This window comes from Protopterus annectens, chromosome 11.part0 (assembly GCF_019279795.1).
Source record: "Protopterus annectens isolate FY-2018-M chromosome 11.part0, PAN1.0, whole genome shotgun sequence".
Classification (NCBI taxonomy): Eukaryota; Metazoa; Chordata; order Ceratodontiformes; family Protopteridae; genus Protopterus; species Protopterus annectens.
Window position 1 is genome coordinate 407,236,421 of NC_056745.1, and position 24,813 is coordinate 407,261,233.

General features: G+C 37.7%; 1 protein-coding gene across 3 annotated transcripts in view; it reads left to right on the forward strand.

Annotated features, from left to right (window-relative positions):
• CCDC87 (coiled-coil domain containing 87) overlaps positions 1-24,813 on the forward strand; it is a 1,578,580-nt gene that overhangs the window by 286,417 nt on the left and 1,267,350 nt on the right. For all 3 annotated transcript variants that reach the window (XM_044087903.1, XM_044087902.1, XM_044087904.1), the window contains exon 7: positions 9,089-9,182. In XM_044087903.1, coding sequence (XP_043943838.1) covers positions 9,089-9,182 — 94 coding nt within the window. The remainder of the gene's footprint in view (positions 1-9,088; positions 9,183-24,813) is intronic.

The following is a 24,813-nucleotide window of genomic DNA, read 5'->3' on the forward strand; positions in this document are numbered from 1 at the left end:
AGTGTGACAAGGTCAAGTTCAGGAATTTGTAAATGAGTCCTTTAGAAGTTTTTTGAAGTTAAGGAAGTTGCCGTTTGTTCTTAGAGAAAAAGGAAGTCTGTTCCAGGCATTGGCGATGGAGTGGCTGTATAAAAGTTTGCAAGTATTTTTTTGGGTTTGTAGATGTCTAAGAGGTGTAGATCTGTGCTGTATAGGTTGCACTTAGGAGAGTAGAGAGTGATGAGGTCCGAATGATTTAAGATAGTGTATGTGAGATGGAGTACGGGAAGAAGGAGTTGGTTATGGAGCTCAAGCCATTGTTGTTTAGTTTTTTTAAAGCTATGCAACGTTGGGAGAGATAGGGAAAGTTGTCAGTGAATCTGGCTATTTTGTTGTAGGTGGTTTCGCTAATAGGTTGGATTGAATATTGGTGAGAACAGGGGCTGCATAGAATAAGGTTTGGAAAGGGAAAATCTGTACTAAAAAATGTTTGGAGTTAATAGTGAGATATTGTTTTTATGTCTATATAACAGACCAAGTTTTTGGTGGATCTTTTTTATGGCTTGCTGAATATGTATGTCAAACTTTAGTTGGTCATCTATGATTACACCCAGAAGTTTAGTATGTGGTTCAGCAGAGATACGTATATTATTAAGAGAAGATTCTGTGAAGGTATTTTTATGTTGATGTAGTGATTTGGGGAGGAAGAGTAGAAGTTTAGTTTTTTTAGGATTGTGAAGTAATTGATTATTGGTCAGCCATTCTTAGATTGAAATGAGGGAATCTTGAGTAAGAGCAAGGAGGTGGGGAAGGTTATCAGAGCATGAGATCTTCTTCTTCTTCTTTTGGCTTGTCCTGGTAAGAGGTTGCCACAGTGGATCACCTGTCCGCTCATGATTGGCAGTGGAGTTTTACGGTGTCAAGTTGCCAGCCCAGCACCCAACCTTCCACAGAAGGAACACACATGCACACACTCATGCCTAGGGCCAAATTTAGAGTGTCCAATCCACCTACAGCATGTCTTTGGGATGTGGGAGGAAACCCACGCAACAACAGGGAGGACATGCAGACTCTGCACAGAAGGCACCCCAGCTGAGGATTGAACCTGAAAACCTCTTGCTGTGAGGCAGCAATGCTAACCGCTGCACCACCGTGGCCGCCCTATCAGAGCATGAGATAATACATCTATTTTAAGTCTATAATAATAATGTCAATAATAACATCTATTTCAAGTCTAAACAGACTAAATATAGAATAAAAATCATTTATAGGAGTTTGAGCTTTACCTTGTCCAAACGTTGAGGCCACAATCTTCTGCTAAAAAGTCTGCTATACTTGCTGTCTTGAGCTTTCTGAGATATATTTTTGTGTGCATGCGTGTGAGATGTGTGTTTCTGTTTGTTGTGCTACAAATGTATGGTCAGCAAAGAAAGTAGATAAGTAGAGAGCAGGCAAGGCTTGAGGTTGGATTCCATTTTATGAAGTCAGACAATCTGGGTCTGCAAGATAGGTACTAGAAGGTACACAATTATTTTCATATTAAAACTTATGTTATATATTATAGTATTGGCTGTATCCTGATGTTGTAGTTTTGTAAGAATGAAAGTAAAGGAACTGCCACTCTGCATTAAACTGTCAAATACATGACAACCCAGCCCACACCATCTTGCATGCACTACATTAACTATTATTGTGTATAAGTAATAATGATATATTACTTTATGGGATGTATACTACCAAAGATCAACTGGCCAATTTGCAAAAACGTTTGTATGCCGTACACACCATGTATTTGTCTAAAGAAGCTCAAGAGCATACTAGTATAAAAACAGATTCACAGATGCCAAAATTTAGAACTTTCTTGCTGTTGAAGATATCAGTCGAACTCAGTCTTCGCTGCATTTTCAGTGGTTCATTGGTGGGCTTGTTTAATCCTTTGGGCAGAAAAGTACCCTTTTGGGGCTTTTCCTTAAATTTTTTGTGAGAGAATTGTTATTTTGTTGCTTATGTCTAAGATGAAAAGGAAAGTCTCTGTGTGGAAGACAAATTCCTAATAAAAATTCCCACACAACTTGCTTGTCTTGTTTAGGGGAGTCACACGACATCCACTTGTGTACTATCTGTTTGTCTTTTACACCTAAAACTATCAGAAGACAGCTTAGCTCCCTTAACATTTTTCTGGAGAACCAGCAGCTTAATGCCCTCACTAAAACTACTATAGACTCCAGTGCCTATATCTCAGATGTCCCTTTTCTGAAGACATAGAAAAAAAAAAGATTGTTAGAATGGTTTCTGAAGCAGCTTTGACTTTACCCTCTTTCCCCCATTCCCTTAAAGATAACTCAGATGTTGCTTTATCAGAGTCATCAGACCATCTAGCTCTCTCTTCCAACCCCTGTGGTGCTGCTTCTAGGGATGGCTTTAAGGGTCGGGTGTCTAGCATATCCTCAAGGACTGGCTCTACACTTACCAGCAAGAAGGAATAACTTTGCTTAGTGATTTTGGAAGGACCAGACAGTATCTCTCGAGTGCTCGTGAGGGTGGAGTTATCTTGTTCTCATATAGCAGTCCGTAGGTCTGATACAGCTTGGAGCATGTCTTTGGAACCCCCCCCCCCAAAAAAAAATTCAAAAACCTAAACATGTTTCTCCTCTTTTAACCCCATTTACAAAAGAGGCTAGGGTGCAATGCCAATTCTTTTGCTACATGTCTTTTAATGCATTTTGGTCATTAAAGTCTGCTTCCCCTGCTTCTTTTCATCTGCAAAGGAAAAGGTCTCCTTCACCTTCAGATAATAACTCCCAGTCTTACATTGAAGAGATTGGGCTGGACTATGATTCTCAGTTTTATTCTTCTGACTTTTTATAGTTGGAGCCTGAGGAAAGTATTTAATCAGATTTTCATATAGAAGAAATATCATTTTAAGATGCCAAAGGTGGGATGGATTACGTCTTCCAATGGAAATAAAAAGAAATAACTGAGACTCAAAAAAAATATGTTATGATCTAATCCAGGTAGAGATCCTTAAACCTTTGGTCATTCCCCCTGCTGGTGCTTTGGAAGGCACTTTCAGTGCTGCATGTGCTGTTCATGACAGTCAAAAAAGCCCGACAGGCTTTACAAGGTACCACAACCCCACAAGCTCCTAATTTGTAACCCTGTGGCTGATGCAGCCTTAATTTATTTTGCTAAGGATTCTAGTTCTTACTACTAATAATCCTGTGCCTTCATCAGAGCTGGTGTTTGCATTTTGGGGGACCCCAGCAAATGTCAAGTTGGAGACCCCTTAGGCACTTCTAGTCTATGTATTGTCACTGCCACCCCTCCTAAGCAAACTTTTAGTTCATGCTGCAAACTTTTACGAGCAATATGCACAAAACAACTTGTTGCTACAATGCCCTTATATTAGAACGGGCCTTTGTACCACACTATGTTGGCCCATCACTATCGCACAAAGAGACATTTACAGTTACTAGCATTTAGTTGCAACAGTGATATATTACAACTCTTTATATATGTCTGGACTTAGGTGAAATGATACCCTAGGCCAACTGTTTCAGCCCCCCCCCCCCACACACACACATATAAACTCTCGAGTCCTTGCCCTCTGATTCCTCCCAACTTAGACTTCCCATACCATGTGTATTACATTTTTTTCTCCCAATTTTCCTTACGTTTGCACTTTTTCAAGAAGTCACAACTTTCTTTGTGTTCTGAAGTGCATTTATTTTTTTTTACACAACCTTTTTATCCAGCGATGGCTTGAACATAAATTATGATTAAGGAAAGAAATTCATTGTTGTTCAGCTTTAGTTTTCCTAGCATCCTTTTAACATACCTTTTCTGACCAAGCCAGCACAGTAATAACCATTTAGGAACTAACTCAAGTAAGCTAGGGTCCAAGAAGCCATACGGTTATAGCTGCTTTGGGTGCATTGTAGAGCATTTCCCAACCTTTTAATCCAATGGTGGCCTAAGCAAAAATTTTGAGTAAGAAAAGAATGTCAGTCTTTTTTTTTTCTTTCATAGAAGACATAAGTTATGCCCAAGGCTTAATGTTCAAAGCTGTCAAAATAGTAGTTCACAATAAACCAACAATCCAAATGTGAGGATACACAGGTCTGATCTGGGAATATTGCCTGCTTCCCTACCCCTTTCCAAAAAAAAAAAAAAAAAAAGACAGTCAATGCCTATACATCCTTCTGGTGGGTTGCAAGCAGAGATTAAAATTGCCATATCATGGATTTCAAGTGACTGCTGTCATACACATGCATACCATGCCTTCTCACTCCTCATCCCTAACCCCCCAAAACAGCTATCTGTATATGTGCCTGATGTGTGATTGTGAGGAAAGTGAAACAAAATGCTAATTATTCCAATAATGTATTCTACTTTGTTGCTCCTAGACAGTACACTTCCCCTACACAAGCTATAGTAGCCTTCTTTGTACACCTTAGAGGTCTGTGAGAAAAGTTAAAGAAACACTGACCACACTTGTCTTCACCCAACACAAGCTATAATTACCTCCTGTGCTCATCTGTAAGGTTTGACTGTGATGAAAATTAAAGAAGTAGTAACCACATAATCCCCCAGATCCCCCTCCCCAACCTACAGCAGCATTCTGTACACACATCTGAGCAAGGCTGTGTTTAGAATGGATGCAGCTGAGACAGAGGCCATTGTCAGCTTTATTCTAACAGGGCATATCACAGCCTTGTTCAGTTTAAAGAATGTATTCAAAAAATATTTTTTTTTCTACTCATTTTCCCCAACCAGCAATAGCTTTTGAGGGGGGCCCCCATACAGTCAAGGATGATTAATCCATTTATATAGTCTGGGGAGTGGAGGCTTCCAGACTTCTAGAAGGTTTAAGTGTCTGAATGTTCTGTGATATATTTTATGCCTAACTTTTTAAATGCAATTACTTGTTAGCTACATGTTTTACTGATACCTAGAAGAATAATGTATATGTCCTTGTATTATTGGGAGTGTGCACAGATAAAAATCAGTGATATTTTTCTCGGACGCACACACACACGCACACACGCACACACACACACACACACACACACACACGCACACACACACATGCACACACATGCACACACACACGCACACACACACACACACACACACACACACACACACACACGTATTAGCCGTAGCAATACTAGTTTCATACTTATTTCAGCAAATAGCAGTACATTGTGCAATACTGGTACTACTACACCTGATCAGTGACTGCTGTTTAGAAGTTATCAAACACTCTTAGGGGTAAGTCACTTTTATTTACCACATTGAGGAGTAATGGATAGCTGTCACTGTCCATAATTTCACATGCGTTCCTTGATTTTGCTTATAATTTTGCTCTATCTTTCACAAAAATTTGATTTGCTGGTAAGCCATGCAGGATTACAGACAGTCAATACATCTAGACATCAGAGTTTTATATTTCTTATTGTCCAAAAAAGATGCATGTTGATACAAATGGTGTTATTCTATTAACTTTATAAGTGAATTAAAGTAATATCGAAAATGTGCTCCTGATTTTGAGCTTTTATTCTGCTATTATTTTTGGCATTGCACTGAATTCATCAGCAAAGAAGTTGAGAGTTATAGTATCTGGTATTCTGCCAGTAGTTATAAAACTGTCTGAAAAAGAAAACCATCCCTAGAGATTGGAAGCATCAGTTCTTCTTAAAATCCAAGGTTTGCACTGAGATTAGTCACTCTGGGCTGCTGATCTCTCTAATAATTAACTTGCTCATGTTCATTACCAGTGTTAACCTAATAGGTTAATGTCACAGCCCTGTTTAGGTTAAAGTGCATAACCAGGAAATTAATACATTTTTTTCTCCTCATTTTCCCCCAGCCAGAAGCAGCTTTTGTGAGGCCCCCACACAGTCAACGATGATTAACCCCCCCCCCCTTGCAGCCACTGGTATTGCAGGTACTTAAAGTTGACTATGTTGGAAGGTTTACTGGACAGAAATTCTGCCAGCAGGGTTTAACTAAGCCAGGGGCACTTTGTCAGTGGTAGAGTATTTAATGGAATTGCGAAACCTGTTACTTGATAAAACACTGTTAATATAACCAGAGATATCTTTGAATTTTAAAGGAGATACAAATAAGACTTATTATGCACTTGGGTTACTAAGTATTCAAGACTGCTGTACTAGCTTTGGTTGTTTTGACAGACATTTTAAAAAAAATGTGAAGGTAAGGCAACTTGCTGTGGTTGGGGGTCCCGCAGGGGTCACTGGTACCTAAAGCTGGCTATGGACGTCAGACAAGTAAGAAAAGGCTTTTGACAGGTATGAGGAAAATCTATACATCCTCTACCTTAGCATTTAGGACAGTCATATATCAGGTTCACATGGCAAAATTATATTTTGGTAACTTTTGCTGACATGAATAAGGAAATTGCTATGTTACCCTGTTTGGACATTACACTCTCCCTACTCAGTATGATTTCTTCTATGACTCAAGTTATTAAGCATTCTTTAAAGTGTTCAAATGATGCAGTTGATGCAGGGTCCCAGGCAGCTGCAACAGGGTCAGTTATGTGGAGATGTGCATGGCTTAAATTTCAAAATCTGCCAGATAAGGCACAGATTCTTAATGTTCTCTTGGATAAGGAAATACTAAGTCATCTAAATAATTCCACATTAAAGGGACCTGTAACTAATGAAGACGTTGCTGCAAGCAAACAACTTTATATTTCATTGTTTCATCTACCTGTTGCCCTTGAAGAATAAATTGCCTATGCTGCATTAAAAAAATATATAAGCTAGTAATTTTGCAATGGGAAATGGATGACAAACTGATAACAGAAAGATAGTTACTAGGTAACTCCTCCAAAGGAGAACATTCATAGGATAGGAGTATCCACTGCCTTTAAAGTACAACACAATACACTATCAGTGATGCATCTGCATACTGTGAGAATAGAACCCACAGCTTTCTGCATCAAAAGCAAGTATACTACTTGCTGTGCTACTAACAATGCAAGTAATTTAGCATGAGTAGCACTAAACTTCTCTTCCCCTGAAGCTCTCAGCTGCTTGTAAAATCCACTTGACACTAAACTAAATGTCTTAACTTCACAGCATAATAAATCTGAAAAAAACCCAAAATTTATTGGGTGGTGGGGCAAAGGCCAGAAAACCACAAATTTTAAGAGAAACAGACCAACAGTATGAGCCAAATATTCTGTGAAAATCTGAACAGTTGAGAACTATGGACTAAACTCCCCGAATCACAAGTGGTGGTATGAGTAGAGAATTCAGGCTCTTGTTTGAGCCTGAGTAACACTAACCACCAGGTATACCTACACACACACACACACACACACACACACACACACACACACACACACACACACACACAGGAACACCATAACTCCTGCAAATGAAAGAACAAAACTCTCCTTTCCAGCATGACTCTGGCTCTGGCAGCACCAACAGAACAGAGGCAGCATAACTCCTGTAACACAGAGTAATAAGAGAACAAGGACAGCTAGCTTAGTTAGTTTAACTTCTGCACGCAAATCCACGTTAGTGTGAAACCTCCACTTCATTAATTTTTTTTCTGACAGATCTTGCAGCTGTAAAATTGGGGGGGGGATCCCCCTCCCCCTGGCTGTGTGGTTCTGGCACCCATGGTTGGATATAAAATCATTCTTTGCCACTCACCATGTAAGTAAGGGTATGGCATCTCAGTCCAGGGAAGTCATCATGCCACTGTACTCTGCCATCTTCAAACCTATCATGGAGTATAATTCCCCTTTCGGTATCTACCTACCCAGGCGCATGCAATAACTGGAACGTCCACAGAGGTTTCTCACAAAAAGAATACAGGGCATAAACACAATGTTCTGTGCACATTGCCTCAAATTCCTACCTCTGTACTTTGTTTCCTGTAGACTGTTGCTAGACAATTTATGCCTGGCATAGAAGGCATCTTTGGATTGCAGCCTGATGAACTTTTTATATATCTGCAAAATGAACATCACCAGAACTACTAGATTTAAGGATTTAAACGTTGCTTGCAACTTAAGCTGGACATGTTGGAGGGACAGGTATATATCTTAGAGAATCCTCATTCTCTGGAATAAAAGCAGAGCCTTTCCCTAACCCTATTCAAGAGCACCTAGGACCAGTGGATGGGAAATTGTAAATTCACTCCTCATCCCACACATTACGAGAGGTAGTGTTCTACATTTTAGAGATACAGATATATCTGTTACTAATAGTCTGTGCCTCATGCAGAGTAATATTCTGGTGCTGCTGCCAATGTTGGCACCTGTAGGATAAGAAAATGTAAAAAAAACACTGAAAATCGAAATAAAGACAGTTCCAGGCCACCAGTAGAGTAAAAAACTTTTATATAAATTTTATATAAAAGTTTTTTACTCTACTGGTGGCCTGGAACTGTCTTTATTTCGATTTTCAGTGTTGGCACCTGTATCAACCAGTGAGTTTTGGATTTTCTTTTTGTCCTGTGCCATAAGAGAAGAACAATGTTTTATATACTTAAATCTCATTTGGTTAACTGCAAGCAATCAATATTCATTGCCTGAGTTAAACTACTAGTATTTTCATAAATTTAAACCTGAGAAAAATGGGTTCCTATTAGAACTACGAATGCTTGAAATTTCGAATAGCATATGGTCGACACCATATGATCGAAATTTCAAGCATTCGAAGGTTAAATGTAACGGTGCCGTTCGGTGCAGAATGGGAGAATTTCACTTTTCTGCACTGAAGTGCGATCTTGGAGTTGGTATATTTAAGTAGGGAGGTGCAGGGGGACTTGCCCCCCTGCCTTCACCGTTAAGGTAAGTTTTTTTTTGTTTTATTATATATTTGAACTTTTAAACTTCGATCATATGTTGTCGAACATATGGAATTTGAAGTTTAGAAAGTTTGAATATATAATATAGACCCAGAAAAACTATGGCACATTCATAACAAAAGTTAATTTTATTATCCTGTTTTAAATTGAAACAGAAGACATATTCAGTCTGAAGTCGTCATTTACGCTAGTGCTGTAAGCACATTTTTCCAGTGGATAAGAGGCATCTGTTAACTTTTACTTTTAATTTCAGATTGAGGAAAAAATGCCTTATTTGGATCTGAAGAAGATTTATGACCTACTGCCTTATCAAGAAGATCTCCGCAGTGACAGTGCACAAATGCCATGTGAGTTTCATAGTTATACCTTAGATTTTCTTTAAAATTATGCTAGATGAAGTCAGTTTAGTACATTTAATTTTAAGAAACTAACTGTGGAAGCTAGACTGCTGTGCACAAGCAATGAGAAAATGCCATTGGGCTATTTAGAGATAGGACTAAAACAGATAATAGTAGCACTTCTGTCCAGACCACTGATAACCAAATTTTCAGAAAAGACTTGGAGCAAATGGCTCAAGCTACTATGCCTATTTTGCCCTTACTTGTTGGGAGCAAATGAATCACTATGGCTGAGTTACTCTTATTTGTTTTCTGTATTACAAATGCTACTTTTCTGTTTTGTTACATTCTCTATGGACAGACTGCACCTGGTGTCATTATTTTTATCATTATTTCTTCTGTTTTTATACTCTAATCTCTATAGTTGTGATGTTAGCAATTTACGGATCTCACTGTCTAGGTATGAAATATATTATTTAGACTATGATCATTTATGCATACTTTTTTTTTCAATTTTTGTTATTATGAATGTTGTATCATTTTTACTTTTGCATAGTCTGTAATGCTGAATCACATTCATTTTTATCTTACTTATTTTTTTCCATGCAGATTTCATGCTAAGGGATTTTGTTACATTATAATTTTTCTAATTTAATTATATCTGCTTTTAAAGTTAGTGTTTTTTTCTATCGCCCTAATGGGACATTTCAATATGTGTAAACACCTTTAATACGTTATCACTTAAGACATAAACAAACATATATTAACAGAAAACAAACCATATTAACATTTTCCCATTTACATACATTATACATCACATATCTTTTTTATCATTATAACTGTCATCAGTCCAGCATTATATAAATTGCTGAAGTCCTGCCTTCCCTTAAACCCAACTCTTCCTCCTTTTTCTGAATGTTATTCTACTTGTATTGTTCCCACAATTTCATTTATTTATATGCAATTTGCTGTTTCCCTTTTCTAAAGATTTCTCTTCCAGTTATTTTCTCTCTTTTATAATGTTCAGTAATTCAATTACAGTTGGTTTAGACTTTTATTTCCATTATCTAATAACTGCTGTTTTAGCAGCCAACGTAACTAAACTTAGTATGGATTTGCTAAGCCTAAGCAGTTCAAATTCTGTGTCCCAGCTCAGAAGAATCATTTTTTTAGCTTCAGCCATTTGCTCACCCAGTATTTCTGCCAGAGTATGCTGTAGAGAATTTTTAAAATCTGCCAACTCACTACATTCCTAAGCACACATTCCCAGTTACCTCTTTCTTCCCCATCACACCTCTATCATTTGCTCTCTACCTGAGGGAAAATACTTTGAAGCCTGCATGGGGTATAAAAATACTTGTGAAAACACTTCCAGGCAAAGATCCTAAACCTTCTGGACTTTTTCCCATACTTGGGAGCCATACATATGTCCTCCCATTGTTCTCTTGTAAATTAATTTTCTGGTCTATCTTCCCCAGTCTTTTCTAACATCCTCTGATTGATTCTTATAGCTATTATGTAATATTTTATTTGCTCTACTAGTTATCCCTTTTTAACAGCAACTTCTGCTCTAAATTCAACTAAAAACTCTACCATAGCAGGTCTTTCACTTAAGATTCTCCTACTTCTTTCTCAATGTCTATAGTTTATATCAGTGCCTGGTAGGGAAAGCAGTCTCTAACCTGCATTCCAAATGTCTTCTTTGCCCCATTCCATTCTATTACCTTTTCCTCTCTACTTATTTGCTGCTAATACCCTGGTTCCTTTGCTAGTTTTCTCCAGTAAATTCCATTCCTCTCTTGCCTGTTTTCTCTACCTCAACTGGTAAACTCTCACTTCTCCATTCTCGTGTGGGCTTAGTTCTTAAAATACTTTTTGCTACTTTATTAATACAATATCAGTGTGGTTGTTACTGTTTTTCTTAAGAATATGCATCCAAAATCCCACTGTCTTTGTATTTCTCAAACTCCCGCTTGGTTCATCATCCTCTTCCATTTTAAATTGTAACATTCTCCTTGTGTTATGTATATAAACCTTAACTGTGTCCCTTCAAATCAGTTACCCTTAAACCACCTTGTTTTATTGGAAGGATCAACTTATCCCATTTAACTCTTGCCCTGTTCCCCTCCCAGATAAATTCATTCAACTGTTTATTAATTATTGTCCACAACTTCTACTCTGGTTGATAAAAATATGCCTGACCAATACATAAAACTAAAGGAACTAAAGACATTTTTACTGGTTGCATCTCACTATTCATATTCATTAACAAGAGCTTCTTGTTTCTCAGTTTTTCTGTTATCTTTTCAGTCTCTTCCCACACATCCTTTGCTACCTTAACAGAAGCCTTTTTAATCCATACTCCCAAATACTTCATCTTATTGTGCCCCCATAAATATCAGTATTGCTAAACCAATTTGTGTGTGGGTACATCATTTATGGCTGTAGCCTTTGTTTTATCTTCATTAATTTTATATCCTGAAAAGACATGAGATTGGTATAATGGTTAAGGTATTTACCTTACAGACACAAAGTGTAGGGTTTGATTTTTACATGAAGTAATTGGATAGGCTTACAATGGCCCACAAGGGCAGTTAGCCTAGTACTAATCTATGACTTTATTTTATTTTTTATTTATTTTATTTTATTTATTTTTATTTTATTTTATTTTACATTTGTTGACCAGGATAGTCCGACTAGATATATGTCCATTTTCAGCAGAGGCCCAGGGAGAAAAGCTCCAAAGCAAGTACAACAATTACATAGCAATTAAATCATAACATTTAACAAATACACTTATTGTCAGACATAGGGAAAAACATTTTATAAACAGATCCAATATATATATATATATATATATATATATATATTTTACATATATAGGTTGTGTAGTATGTGTACTTTTTCAGTAGAACACATAGAGAAGGGACAAACAACAGAAAGTTTATTAATATATTGGTTCCATGGGAAGAGTGCTTCTTCTGTAGAACACATAGAGATAAAACAAAGCAACAGAAAGTAGGTATAATAAACATTAACGGAGGTCAGGCAAGAGGAGATAGTATCAGTCTGGATTGGTGCAAGGGCATAGCCATTGTGATTTTACGTAGATTCTTAGTTGCTTCTTGAAAAGTGGGGTGGATAAAAGGGATGTTAGTTCATTTGGAAGTTTGTTCCAAGTGTTACCAACAGAGTTAGTAAACAGGCAATCCCCAGATTTGTTGTTGGATTTTAAGGTGGATACTAGTACCCTGTTGGCTGATCGTAGGGTTGTAAGGTTTTTATATGGGCTGATAAGGTTAGAGTATGGGAGTATTTGTGGTTTGATGCATGATCTTTTGAATTATAGTAAGTTACTGGATAAGAAGCTGACTTTGCAATTCCAGCCATCCTAGTATTTTAAGATTTTGGCAGTGATGGGTTCTAAATGGGGCTCCAGTGGCAAATCTGGCTATGTTGTTATAAGATGTTGCCAATTTATTGATATTGCTTTTGGAGAGGTTTGTAAAAATTGGGGAGGCATAGAGGAGGGTGGAGATTAAGTGAGTTTGGGCAACAGTAGCCCTAGCTGAAGCTGTGAGAAAGGGTTTAAGTCTATAAAGGAAACCAAGTTTTCTATTAACTGATTTAATAGATTAGTTAATATGTGTGTCAAAGTTGAGATTATGGTCAATTGTTACACCTAAAAGTTTGGTGGTCATGTCAGGAGCTATTTCAGTACCATTATTAGATATAACTGTGAAGTTAATAGCAGGGGACTTCTGAGTGGGAGTGAACAATAGTAGTTTGTTTTTTTTAGGGTTAATGAGGAGACAGCATTGATGGAACCAGTTTTCAACTAAGGTAAATACTTTTTGGGTATTGGTTTGAAGTTCTGCAGGCGAGGAGGTGGTACATATTAATGTTGAGTCATCGGCATATTATATATCGTTGGTTTGTGGAAGGGATGTTTTCAGATCATTAATGAAAATTGTAAAGAGTAGAGGTCCCAGAATAGAGCCTTGTGGGACTCCAAGAGTGATAGGGAGCTGAGTATATAATTTATTGTCCCAGAGGACTGCTTGTTGTCTATTTCCTAGGTAGGACTTAAACCACTTGACTGTCAGGGTGTCTAATGACAGGGATTTAAGTATATGTAACAATAGTTGGTGATTCACCATGTCAGATGCTCTGGAGAGGTCAATAAAGAGGGCTGAGGACAGGAAGTTATTGTTACGGTTTTTATTAATGCAGTCCGAAAACGATAAGAGTGCTGTTGTAGTACTATGGAATGGCCTAAAGCCATGCTGGCAGTCCAATAGTAGGTGATTTTGGAGGAGATGATCAAGTAGTTGACGATGAATACATCTTTCCATTATTTTTGCTAAGGGGAAAGTAGTGCTATGGGGTGGAAGTTTGAGAGTTCATTTGAGTTACCTCCCTTATGGAGTGGGATAATGTGAGAGACTTTCCATAGATGTGGGATAGAGCATTCAGTAATGGTTCTGTTAATTAAGATGGAAATAGGGTAGGCAAGTACTCCAGCTGCCATTTGCAGATATTCAGCTGGTAGGAGGGCAGCTGATGGAGTGCAAGGTTTAAGTTTAAGAAGTAGGATGCATATGAAAGAGGTTGGCATAGGCTGCAGATGTAGTAAGTGGGATAGATTAGTTGGCAAGGATGACTCAGTGGTTGTAACAGGTGGTATGGGTGGTAAGGTATTAGCTAAAGATTGGACAGTTTCAGAGAAAAATTTGTTAAAAGTGTCAGCAATTTGGCTGGGAGAATTTTGAGTCAAATTAGAGGGGTTAGGTGTTTTGGAGTGTCCAGAATGGAGCAATTTATTTATTCCTGACCAGAATTTTTGTGGGTTTTGAGGTTGGGTTTGTTGGAATTTAAGGTAATCGTTTTTTTTATCAAGGAATATTGATTTCTTTGTGGCATTTCTGAGCTGTCTAAAGTTTAAATGATCAGTAGGGTTTTTAGTATTTCTCCATTTGGTCCAGGTTTTATTTCTTAGTCGCATTTTTTGTCTTGTCTCATTTGAGAGCCAAGGAGCAGGTTTGTTTCTAATTCTAACATTGCGAGAGGGGGCATGGTGTTCCAGAATTTCTAAGAATTTGTTGCTAAAGTAAGAGACTGCTTCATCAAGAGGTAGGTGTTTTAGGGGTGACCAATTGCAGGCTTTAAGCTCTGCTTGAAAATTAACTGGGTTTAGATTTTTCTTGTTCTGGGTAGTTCTGAAGTTAGTTTGATTGAGACTGGAGGTCTTTTGTCTAGTTATAAAGGTAAGAGAATGCCACTAATATCATCAGGAAGTAAGCCCGTTTTATATAATTGGGGATTACTGTTAACTAGTATCCAGTCTAAGGTGATTTGTTTGTTGCTAGGTTTATGGGTTCTGGTAGGGTAGGTGATGGTTTGATAAAAGCCATAAAGGTTTATGTGAGTAGTTGGGTTATCAGAAGTACATTTCCAGTCAATATTAAAATCACCAAGGAGTATGGTTTCTTGTGGGAAAGATGTGGCGAGCCAACTAAGGGTGTTTTCAAGGGTATTAATATTGTTACCTGGAGGGATGTAAGAGCAAATGATGTAAATAGATTTATTAGCATTAATGTGGACCTTGGTAATTAAGATCTTGATTAAGACCCTATGAAATTGTCTCAAAATGTTCCACAGCACCGATACTTTCTTTTCTGAATTCATCAGGTGCAAAATAATTTCATCTGCAAATAAAGCCAGCTTTTCTTGATTACCATACAAGTCATAGCCTTGTATTTCTGAGTACTTTATTTTATTTGCCAGTGACTCTAAATATAAAGCAAACAAGAAAAGGGAAAGAGGACATCCTCTCATGGTTCCTCTGTTCATACACAAAGTATCAGCGAGGAACCCTCCCACTTTATTTCTTGCCTCTGATCCTTCATATATTCTAATAATTAAATGTATTATTGTATCATGGAATACAGATGCTTCCATTGCCCTACTCATAAAATCCCTGCTTACTCTGTTGAGTACTTTCTCTGCATTGAACCCCACTAACAACAGCAGTATTTTCTTACATTCTGCTTCTCTGTATCATCTTTGTTTTATTAATGTTGTCAACTGGTTGCCTCCCCTCCACAAAACCACATTGATCCATATCTAGGGATTTTGGCAACATATTTTCCATTTGTTTAGCTATTATAGACATAAGCACTTTATAATCATGGTTTAAAATTGAAATGGGTCTATAAACTGGGTATGATGGGTCTTTACCATCTTTAGGTAATACAGCCACAACAGCTTTCTTCTGAGAAGGTGCTTTTCCCCCTCCTTTTAAAATACTTTTAAACAAATTTCTCAGATCTTTAACACTTTTTTGCTCCTAACTTCAAAACTTCCACAGGAATGCCATTCGCTCCTGAAGACATTCCTGACGACTGATTATACATCACCATTTTTATCTCATATGCTCATATCTTAGATGTTAGCTGTTCTCACTCCAGTGAATGGAGTCAAAGTTTAACTGTTAGTTGTTGAGTCTCATCTACCTCTAACTTTTGGATAATTTAATCTTCCGTAAATATTTCCATTTGTGTTTTTTTCTGGATTTCTACATTTCTGTGCTTTGTACAAATTTTTTAAAAAATTCTGAAATCTTTAGTACCTCTATAATATATCTACTTATTTTTACAGGTTCTCTAAGCTTGGCAACAACTATTTCTACTTCCTGTTGCCTAATTCATTGTATTAAAAGTTTTTGTGCACTGGAGTTATCAAAAAAATAGTCACTTAGCAGTCTTTCTAAACTCATGTATATTATCCAAATAATCCCTTATTTTCTATTTAACACTGTGCATTTGCATCCTGTTTTGTTTTGTGAGATTCCCCGTATTCTGCAATATTTTAACTTTTTTCAGCTCCTGAAAGTAATTCATATTACCTCTTAACCATATTTCTTTCCTGTTTCTTTCTACCCTATTTTTAAACTTAACTTTAATTTTGGATCTATGTCAGATGATTGAGTCTTCAGTAACTTGAAATTCATATGGACAAGACCATATGATTGAGTTTCTGAAAACAAAAATCTACTTTTTTTACATTTATGCAGGAGGGCAAGCCCCCCCCCCCCTGCACTCCCCTTACCCCCTGAAAATTATATATACCAACTCGGAGATCACACTCTAGTGAAGAAAAGGGTAAATTTCATGATCCTCGCTATATCACAATCTCCATTCAAAAGCTTAGAGTTTTCAAAAACTCAATCATATGGTCTGGAACACATGAATTTCAAATTTCTGAAAACTCTATCAACTGATAGGGATCATTCATTTTATCGTACTCACCAGCTAGAACTTCTGAAGATATTTCTATCCTTTCTAATAACTCTTGAAAAATTACCATTACCCATTCCATAAATTCCTCTCTTTTTAACAGGTAGTTAGGGCAGTGTCAGTGTCTCATTTTTACTTCAGTGTCCTGCAGTTCTATCTTAGTTTTTATTAGTGCATGATCTGAAATAGTTATTGGACATGTGTTGAAGCATTCAATTTAATGCACATGTTCCTGTGAAATATAATTTTGATGTAGTCTAGCACAGTTATTGTATCTTATAGAATAATATCTTATTCAAGCTTTTTTGTATACTTCCAGTTAACCCCCATAACTCCTTATGGCTTCCAGACCTTTCATGTATCTGACATTTTAACTAAGTGACTTACCAGATTATAATAAGAATGATTATAAATTGCATGGATTTATTTATAAAAAAACACTAAGATTGTTAATTTAGGATGTCCTGCAGTAGAAAAGTATTGAATATTTTATGCTTTTTAAGTTGATTTTTCAGAAAATGTTCTGGAATGCAAGGATGTGTAGGCTGCAAGAGGTGCAACATTCCATACCACAAAGATGTTAATGAAATATGTAATTTCTGTCCGAGTTGCTACTACTGAATTCACACCTTCCAAACCAAATATTTCAGCCATTTATTCAGAAGTCTACCGTCTTTAGGTATATTTTCCTCTTCTAGGTCCCTCTGATACATACTCACTATTGAAAATCAAGTTCCAGTCCCCACTTGTAAGTAATATTCCCTGCTGAAAGCTGGTTATTTCTTCCAAAACTTTCTTAAGCTCCACAATAGCAGTTTTTGGTGGAGTATAAAAACACACCAGTGTAATCCCCATCCATTAACAGTATTCCCTACTATGACAAATATACTATTATTGTCTTTTTTTTCTCTGATCATCATTGGAACCCCTCTAGTAATTAGTATAATTACTCCCCTTTTCCTTTGCCCCTGTTATTCTGCAGAATATCCATCCTGAAATCCTTTCTTTGTCAAATTCACTTGCTCATTTCTTTCTAAATGTGCCTCCTGCAGCATTGATATTTGCACTTTGCATTTCTTAATATAAATCAATACTCTTATTTTTGTCTATACCTGTAAGGCCATTTACATTTCAAGGTAATATGGCTAGTGTAGCCATTGTGATAAAAATGCATTGTTCGCACCTGTTGTACATCAATTTTTATTTTTGAATGTTGATTTCCAAATTTCATGTTACATGCACAAACTAAGGTTTAGCACTAGTGAAAGCTTATCACAAAGTTTTTGCCCTCATCTACTTGAATCATTACACCCCTAACCGCATTCCCTCCTGCACTTAAATTGATACATCTCTTTTCAACCCACCTTCTGCTTTGCTCTTTATCTAACTGCCCCATCCACTACTCTACCCCTCTCATGCATCTCCTGTATACCTAAGTTTTAAACCTTCTAGATACACCAGTTTAGAACAGGCAGTCTAAATAGAAACAGTCATATACCATGCTCTCTGTCATATGCTATTACCACTGTCCTCCTATACAATATTAATATCTTCCTTCCCCTTCTACATTATTTTATAACTTACTTCAGTTTATCTCATGAACTCTTTATTAACCTATACAGTACTAAAATCTTCCTTCCTACATAATTTTAGAACTAACTTCATTATGCATCTTGAACTCCTCACAAACCTTTCTTTTGTAAAATGAAAGAACACTAAACTTCTTTACAATAATGTTTCCCTTCTGCAGTATCAATCCATCTAATTCGGCAAGATTTTATAGCTGGAGCAACTGTATACTCTATATACCTGTCTTGTAATTATGTGTGTTGTTTCATGAGACATGTAACTGTTGTTTTTTCTGAGAACTGTATGAAATTCACTTGTTAATATAAATGTACTGTGGTGGAGCTTTTCTCCCTGAAAATGGGCTCTGCCCAGTCGAACTTTCCCGGTCAGCAAAGACAAATTAATAAATATTTTATACAATTGTTTCATCTCTTCTCCATTTGAACCTCTCACCTTTTTTAAGAAGTTTTGTTTCAATGAAAATCCTCAGACAGAAAACTAAATACATTTTTATAACACTCCCATCCCTATTAACTAAGAGCAAACACACAAACTGTGTACATCTTCAAAACATTATATTTAACCCTCCATATAGGAACAGTTGCCCCAAATCAACAGCTGCACCCACAGGCATTACTTAGCCTAAAATTACAGTTACCCACACTAACGTGCATGCTAGAGGACATGTTTCCACATACAGTAATTGATGTTAGTTTTTTTCTTATCTCTGTTCCCTTCCCAGATGTGAAAAATAGCTTGTATGCTTTCTGGAAACATTAACTTTTAGCCCTAAGAAAAAGTGCACTGGCTATCTTTAAATGAAACTAAATTGTATATGGTTCTATTAAATGCATTAAACTATTAAGACTGCTAGAGAGGCTACTACATCATATTCACTTTCCATAATTTCAAACTTTATTTTTCACCAAACTGCTTCTTCCTATACCTTAAGATGTTACTTTTCCCTCAGCAAAGACTGCTCAGAACTCTGAACATTAATTGCTTGCATCTGCAAACAGCTTGTCTCCATGTAAAAGTAGTCAGGAATGAATCTTTGTAAATTTCACTCAGAACAAAATGTACAGCTTCCTTCAGCTGCAGACTTCTGGACTCCTACTGAATATTTGCTAATGGAAAAACAACAAGCTAATATCTTTTCAGATGTCAGAAACTTAACATTTTTCATGACTTTCATCCTTTTGTCTTATTTTTCAAGCCTACTTGCTTGCAAGAAAGACTTGCTTATATCTTAAGCCAAGAGCATTAATCCAAGATATTCACCCTTATAAAAACAGGAGAAAATATCTTAATCTAAGGGTGTCACAATGGTGCAGTGGATAGCGTTGTCATCTCACAGCAAGAGATTCCCCGGTTTGATTCTTGGCTGTGGTGCCTTCTATGTGGAGTCTGTATGTCCTCTGTGTGTTTGCATGGATTTATGCCGGGTGCTCCAATTTCCCCCCACATTCCAAAGACATGCAATACGTGGATTGGACACTCTAAATTGACCATAGGTGCAAGTGTGCATGTGAGTGTGTGATGCGAATGAACTGCTGCAGCAGGGTTAGCTACCCGGCAGTGTAATCCTGGGCTCTATATGATTGTCACTGTTGAAGTGACACCCTGACCCCATGTTCAAAAATGGGTTAAAGGGGTTGTGGATGAATGGATTGAACTTAATTAATATAACCAGTGCATTTTTACACCCCACCCCACCCTAGTAGCCAAAGAGCACAGCATAGTAACATTAAACTTGCATTTGTCTGGCAATTCTTCCCTAGTTACAATGTAAAGCTTATATTTCTTACAACTAAGAAAGTACTTGTTTACATTAATATCTTTACCACCCACAACAGTCACTGAAAATAGCTCCCTTACAGTTAAAATATCCCTGACCACACACTACACAGAACTGCTTTATTATATGTAACATACAGTTTACATCATTAAACGTTTTATACAAATGTTAATAAAAACACCAAATTATTTTACTCACAGTTACTTTTTCCCCTTTTAGTGTCCTTCTAAACATTAATGATATAAAGTGGTGTACATGCTTTGTAGTCCACTCACAAGTTTAACAAAGTCAAAAATTATCAGCAAAAGTCCAGTCTTTCTCAGACACTTTTCCTTGCAAAGCTATATTTCAGAAATGTGATTGATGCTTCATAGTCTCCCAATTCTTCAGTAATTTAGTGTCATTGGTCTTCTTTCTGTTCATCTCCATCTTCCAACACTAGACTCTGGTTCAAGTCAAAGGTACTCCTGATTCTCAACTCTTGTGCTTTTTTTCTGTCTCTCAAGTATATTCCTTTCAAACACTGGAAAAGGTTTCACTGGCAAAGTCTCTCTATGAACTTCATTGTCAGAAGAATGAGAAGTCTGTTCTGTTTGCTGGGTCATTTTTTGTTGAATTTTCTTTTTATTTCTTCCTTAGCTGGTTGTGCATAAAAAAAATTCCTCTGCAGCTGTCGGGGTCCTGGGGTCCTGACAGTGGGCAAGGGAGAGTCACTTCTCAGTCGTGGGAGAGAGAACAGGGAAGGTTCCCCTGTTGTGTCAGAATGCTTTGCCCATGCCTGGGGAAGCTGCTTCTACTATTAATAACTCAGTTGGCTCCGTTTTCCTTTCAAAAAGAAACAGAAAACTAAGCAAGTGTCTACTCCTCCTCAGATTTCCTTAGACAGGAATAGTTTACTGAGTCAGGCTCAAGTTTCAATTTAGTCTGTTGATCCATCTTGTAAAGTAGTTTCTGGTAAAAGAAAGAAGGATACCTCTTTTTATGAAGATTTTCAAGAATACGAATCTGAACAGGAAGAACAATGGACATATACAGCGTTTTCTTCTCAGATTTCTGATTCAGACTCAGAATAGAACTCAGTTTCACTTTGTCTCAGACTTTTGCTAGAATGTGCCAGTTTTTCAGTGAGAGAACACCAAGGCTTCTCACTCCCTCAGAAAATACTATGAGTTGTTAAAGAAGGAATATCCAGAAATTACACCCATTCCTCCTGTTCTGTCTGCTTTAGAAGATATGTGTGTTACTTCTTGCAGTTTTCCTAGTAGCCAGCCAGCTGCCTGTAAAAAAGGCAGATATGATGTATAAATCTTTTAAGTTTTTATACATGAATCGTAAACTTGACCCAGCAGCTATAGCTTTAGTTGATCCCATTGCTGCTAAACATTTAGTTAATTCTTGTCCTACTCTTTCTGTTAAGAATGGGAAAATTATTATTTTTGGTTTTCAGAATTTTTAATTGTCAGTCTCATATGATAAAGTTTGTTTTGACTAATTGTGAAAGCATGAGGAATGTTTTATTTGCAGTTTCTTCCAGTGAGTAAAATCTGCTGTAAATAATGTAATTTCTTCTGTTACATAGGTCACTTCTCATTGTTTACAGTGTGTGACTCTTGATATTTCTTCCAGGGCTATGGTGACTGGCACTGTTTTGAGGAGGTTTGCATGGCTGCATTCTTAGAACCTCCCAGATGATAAAAAGTTAGATTTTAAATTCTCTTTTGGATAGAGATTTAGTTTTTCGTCCGTCTGCTGCAGATGAGATCAAAAAGTATAATGAAGATCCAAGGATTCACTAAGATTTTTCAGCCCTCCTTTTCCAAATGTTCTAAGGGATTCACTAACTCTTGTTCCAGTTTTGGCAAAAAGCAGAATAAACAGTCTCAACAAAATACAGGTAAACAGATGTTTAAGACGAAATGGCAAGGGGTTTCCAAACAAACCCTTCACCATCCCAAAACCAAGGATAGCCCAACAAGTCTGAATGACTATTCCAGAGACTTTTTGACTTCATCCCATCCTGGCCCCTTTTTCTTCCAAAAAGTGTGAATTCCCATTTTTTTCAGACACATTCCTTTCCTGTTCTCTCTTTCAGGACTGACAAGAGTAGCTGTCTCTTGCCTGATGAGGGTATCACCAGGAACCACAGAGGGCATTGATAATCACCAGTGGCTGTAAGTGCTACACCAGAGTGATCTGGAGTAAAAGATGAGTGGTTTGATGATCTTCTGGCACTCCAGTCTTCCTCCAGTTAATTGCCCAAAAATTTCACCAGGGCCAGCAAGGAACCAAAGCATGTTGGGGGGGGGGGGGGGGTCACACTGCCGTACATCAAGCAGTTCTTATTTTTTTTTAATTTTTGTGGCCTACCCTTGTTATTCTCCCCTCCCTTTGCAGATCTAGTGGTATGCCTGATGGCAGACATGTGATGGAGATGTGCAGAGTATTGTCCTGCCTCAGCAGCAGTTCAGCCATGTCTCTACCCTATTCCACTCTTATGGGCATGCTTACTAGCATGCCTTCTCCAGTCTTTACCAGTGATTGATGCAGAAAACAAAGGTAATCCAGAAAGTTCTAGTCAGTTCTTGTATTCCTGTAGTGACCCAGAGGGTGGCAGGACAAAGAGAAACACTGTATAAAAGATTAGTACAGGTAAAATCACTTTAGCTAGCAGATTTAAGAGACTCTGTTGGAATGATGCCCTCCCTGATAAGGAATAAAGATGCTTTGTTGAAGTTTGAAGATTGAATAAGCTACTTGAAACTTCAACAAGGTATCTTTATTCCTCCCACAGGGAGGGCATGAGAGAGAAAGAGAGTTTCTTAGATCTGCTAGCAAAAGTGAGTGATTTTATCTGGGCTAAGCCTTTCTACTGTTCCTCAGAGACTGACACGGAACATGTCCACAGGTACACCCACCTACCCTGGGATGGTAATGCCCCATCCCTCCCTGTTGCTCCTTCAGTCACTTGAGCTGCTAATCAAACCCAGGTTGGTTGGGCTGTAGTCAGGGATTTGTCTGTCTATGCCACCAGAGCAGTGTACAATCCATACATCTATTAGCTGGAAGTCCTCATTTCCTCTTGCATTCTTCCTGTCTGTAACAAATATTCTTCACCAAATAGTCTTCAGCTTTCCTGCACATGTGCCTGAACTACTATAATCTGTTCTCCTTGACCTTCTCTGCAATTGGAGCTACTTTGGGTTCTGCTGTGATGTCATCATTTATTTATCTGCCCTAAAGTATGCATCCTACTACCCATCTCAGGCACTTCACTTACATTACCTATACCTTCCACAGCTGCTCTGTCTTTACTACCCAAGTTTCTGTGCCATACATTGGGTCATCAAATGTTTTGTACCCTAATGTTTCAGCTTCTTTTGCCTTCTTCTGTCACACACTATGCCTTTCACTCTGTGCCAGTCAAGCTGCAGCCTCTCTGATTCTAGCTTTGACATTTCACATTCAGACATCCCATCTACTCAACCACCCATCCCATATATCTGAAGCTTAAATTAACCTATTCCAGTATTTTCCCTTAAGTCTATATTTTCAACTTTTTCTGATTTCCCCCATTTGTGCCATGACAACTGTCTTGTCTGCACTCAGTTTGAGCCCATACACCTTCAGTTTTTCATTCCATTCTACTATCATTTGTTGAATTTTCTTGTCCAGAGTCTGCTTGCAATGCCACATCATTTGTGAACAGCATCTTTGATGATCTTTTCTTCTCTCATGCTTGCTGATGTAATGTGTCATGATTACAAACAAGAGTAGGCACAGACCAAACCCTGATGCATACCCACTGTGAGTCCAAAAACGGTTTGCATTTATGTCATTGTGCCCTTATACATGGCCTGCATTAATTCTACCAATGTTTCTGCCACTTTGAATCATTGCAGGATTGCACAAGTCAGCTTTCTGGAAACCCTGTTATGCTTTTAACATATCTATGAATACCGGGTTCATCTCCAGCTTTGTCTCCACTATGTGTTTCACTAAAACATTTTGTTTGTTGTGTTGCCTTGATATTAATATCAGAAGGCAATACATCTTGTTGGTTGTGTTGCTTCCTGACATGAATCTGAATTACTTATCTCCCATCTTACTTTCTACTACTCCTGTCAGTCACCTATCAGTCACTATCTTATCAGTCACCCTCTCCAGCACTATCATGTAGTGTGACAGGAGCCAGCTACCTCAAAATTGCCCACAGTTGTCAGTGTTCCCTTTGTTCTTGTACAGTTGCTTATTCTCCAGCAATCTGGGATATACATTTCTTGCCATACCATTATGAGCACACTAAGGAACCATTTCTTTCCTAACTCACCCAATATATCTGTCATGATCTCATCTGAGCCTTCGGCTTTTTCCTGACTTCAGTTTCCTTAGTGCTGTTCTTGCTTCTTCTAAGATGGGCTCTTCTTCCACTTTCACTGTAGGCTGTGTATGGGGCTGTACATATTGTATGGGGTTTTCTTCAGTCAGAAGCTTCTGAAAGTATTCCTTTCATCTGCCCTTGATGTCCTGTGGACTGGTGAGCAGATAGTTGCTGGCATCCTTTATGAACGGTGTCTGATGACTGTCTTCTTTATCTTTGTCTTTGCTTTGTAACCAGGAAGAGTTTTTGTGGCATCTACTGAGTCGCTTTTCAAGATGTTGATGCCTTGTTCTTTGTTACTGAGACTGTTCCCTTAGCTTCTTTATCAACCAACTAGTATTCCGTCTTAGATGACCCATTTTCTTCTAGCTCATACTTTTTCCCGCACTCTTTTATTCTTGTGATAGCTTCCTGGACTACCAAAATGTCCTTATGTAGCTTATTCCCAGACTTGGCTCAGCTGCATCCTGCATATCTGGTCTATAATCTTTACAAATGCTGTTTTAATATGCTACCATTCTTCTTCACTCCACGTATTTCCTCTTCTTCCTGAGGTGCTAGAACCCTGAGTATACCCTGAGTATTTCCTTGAACTGT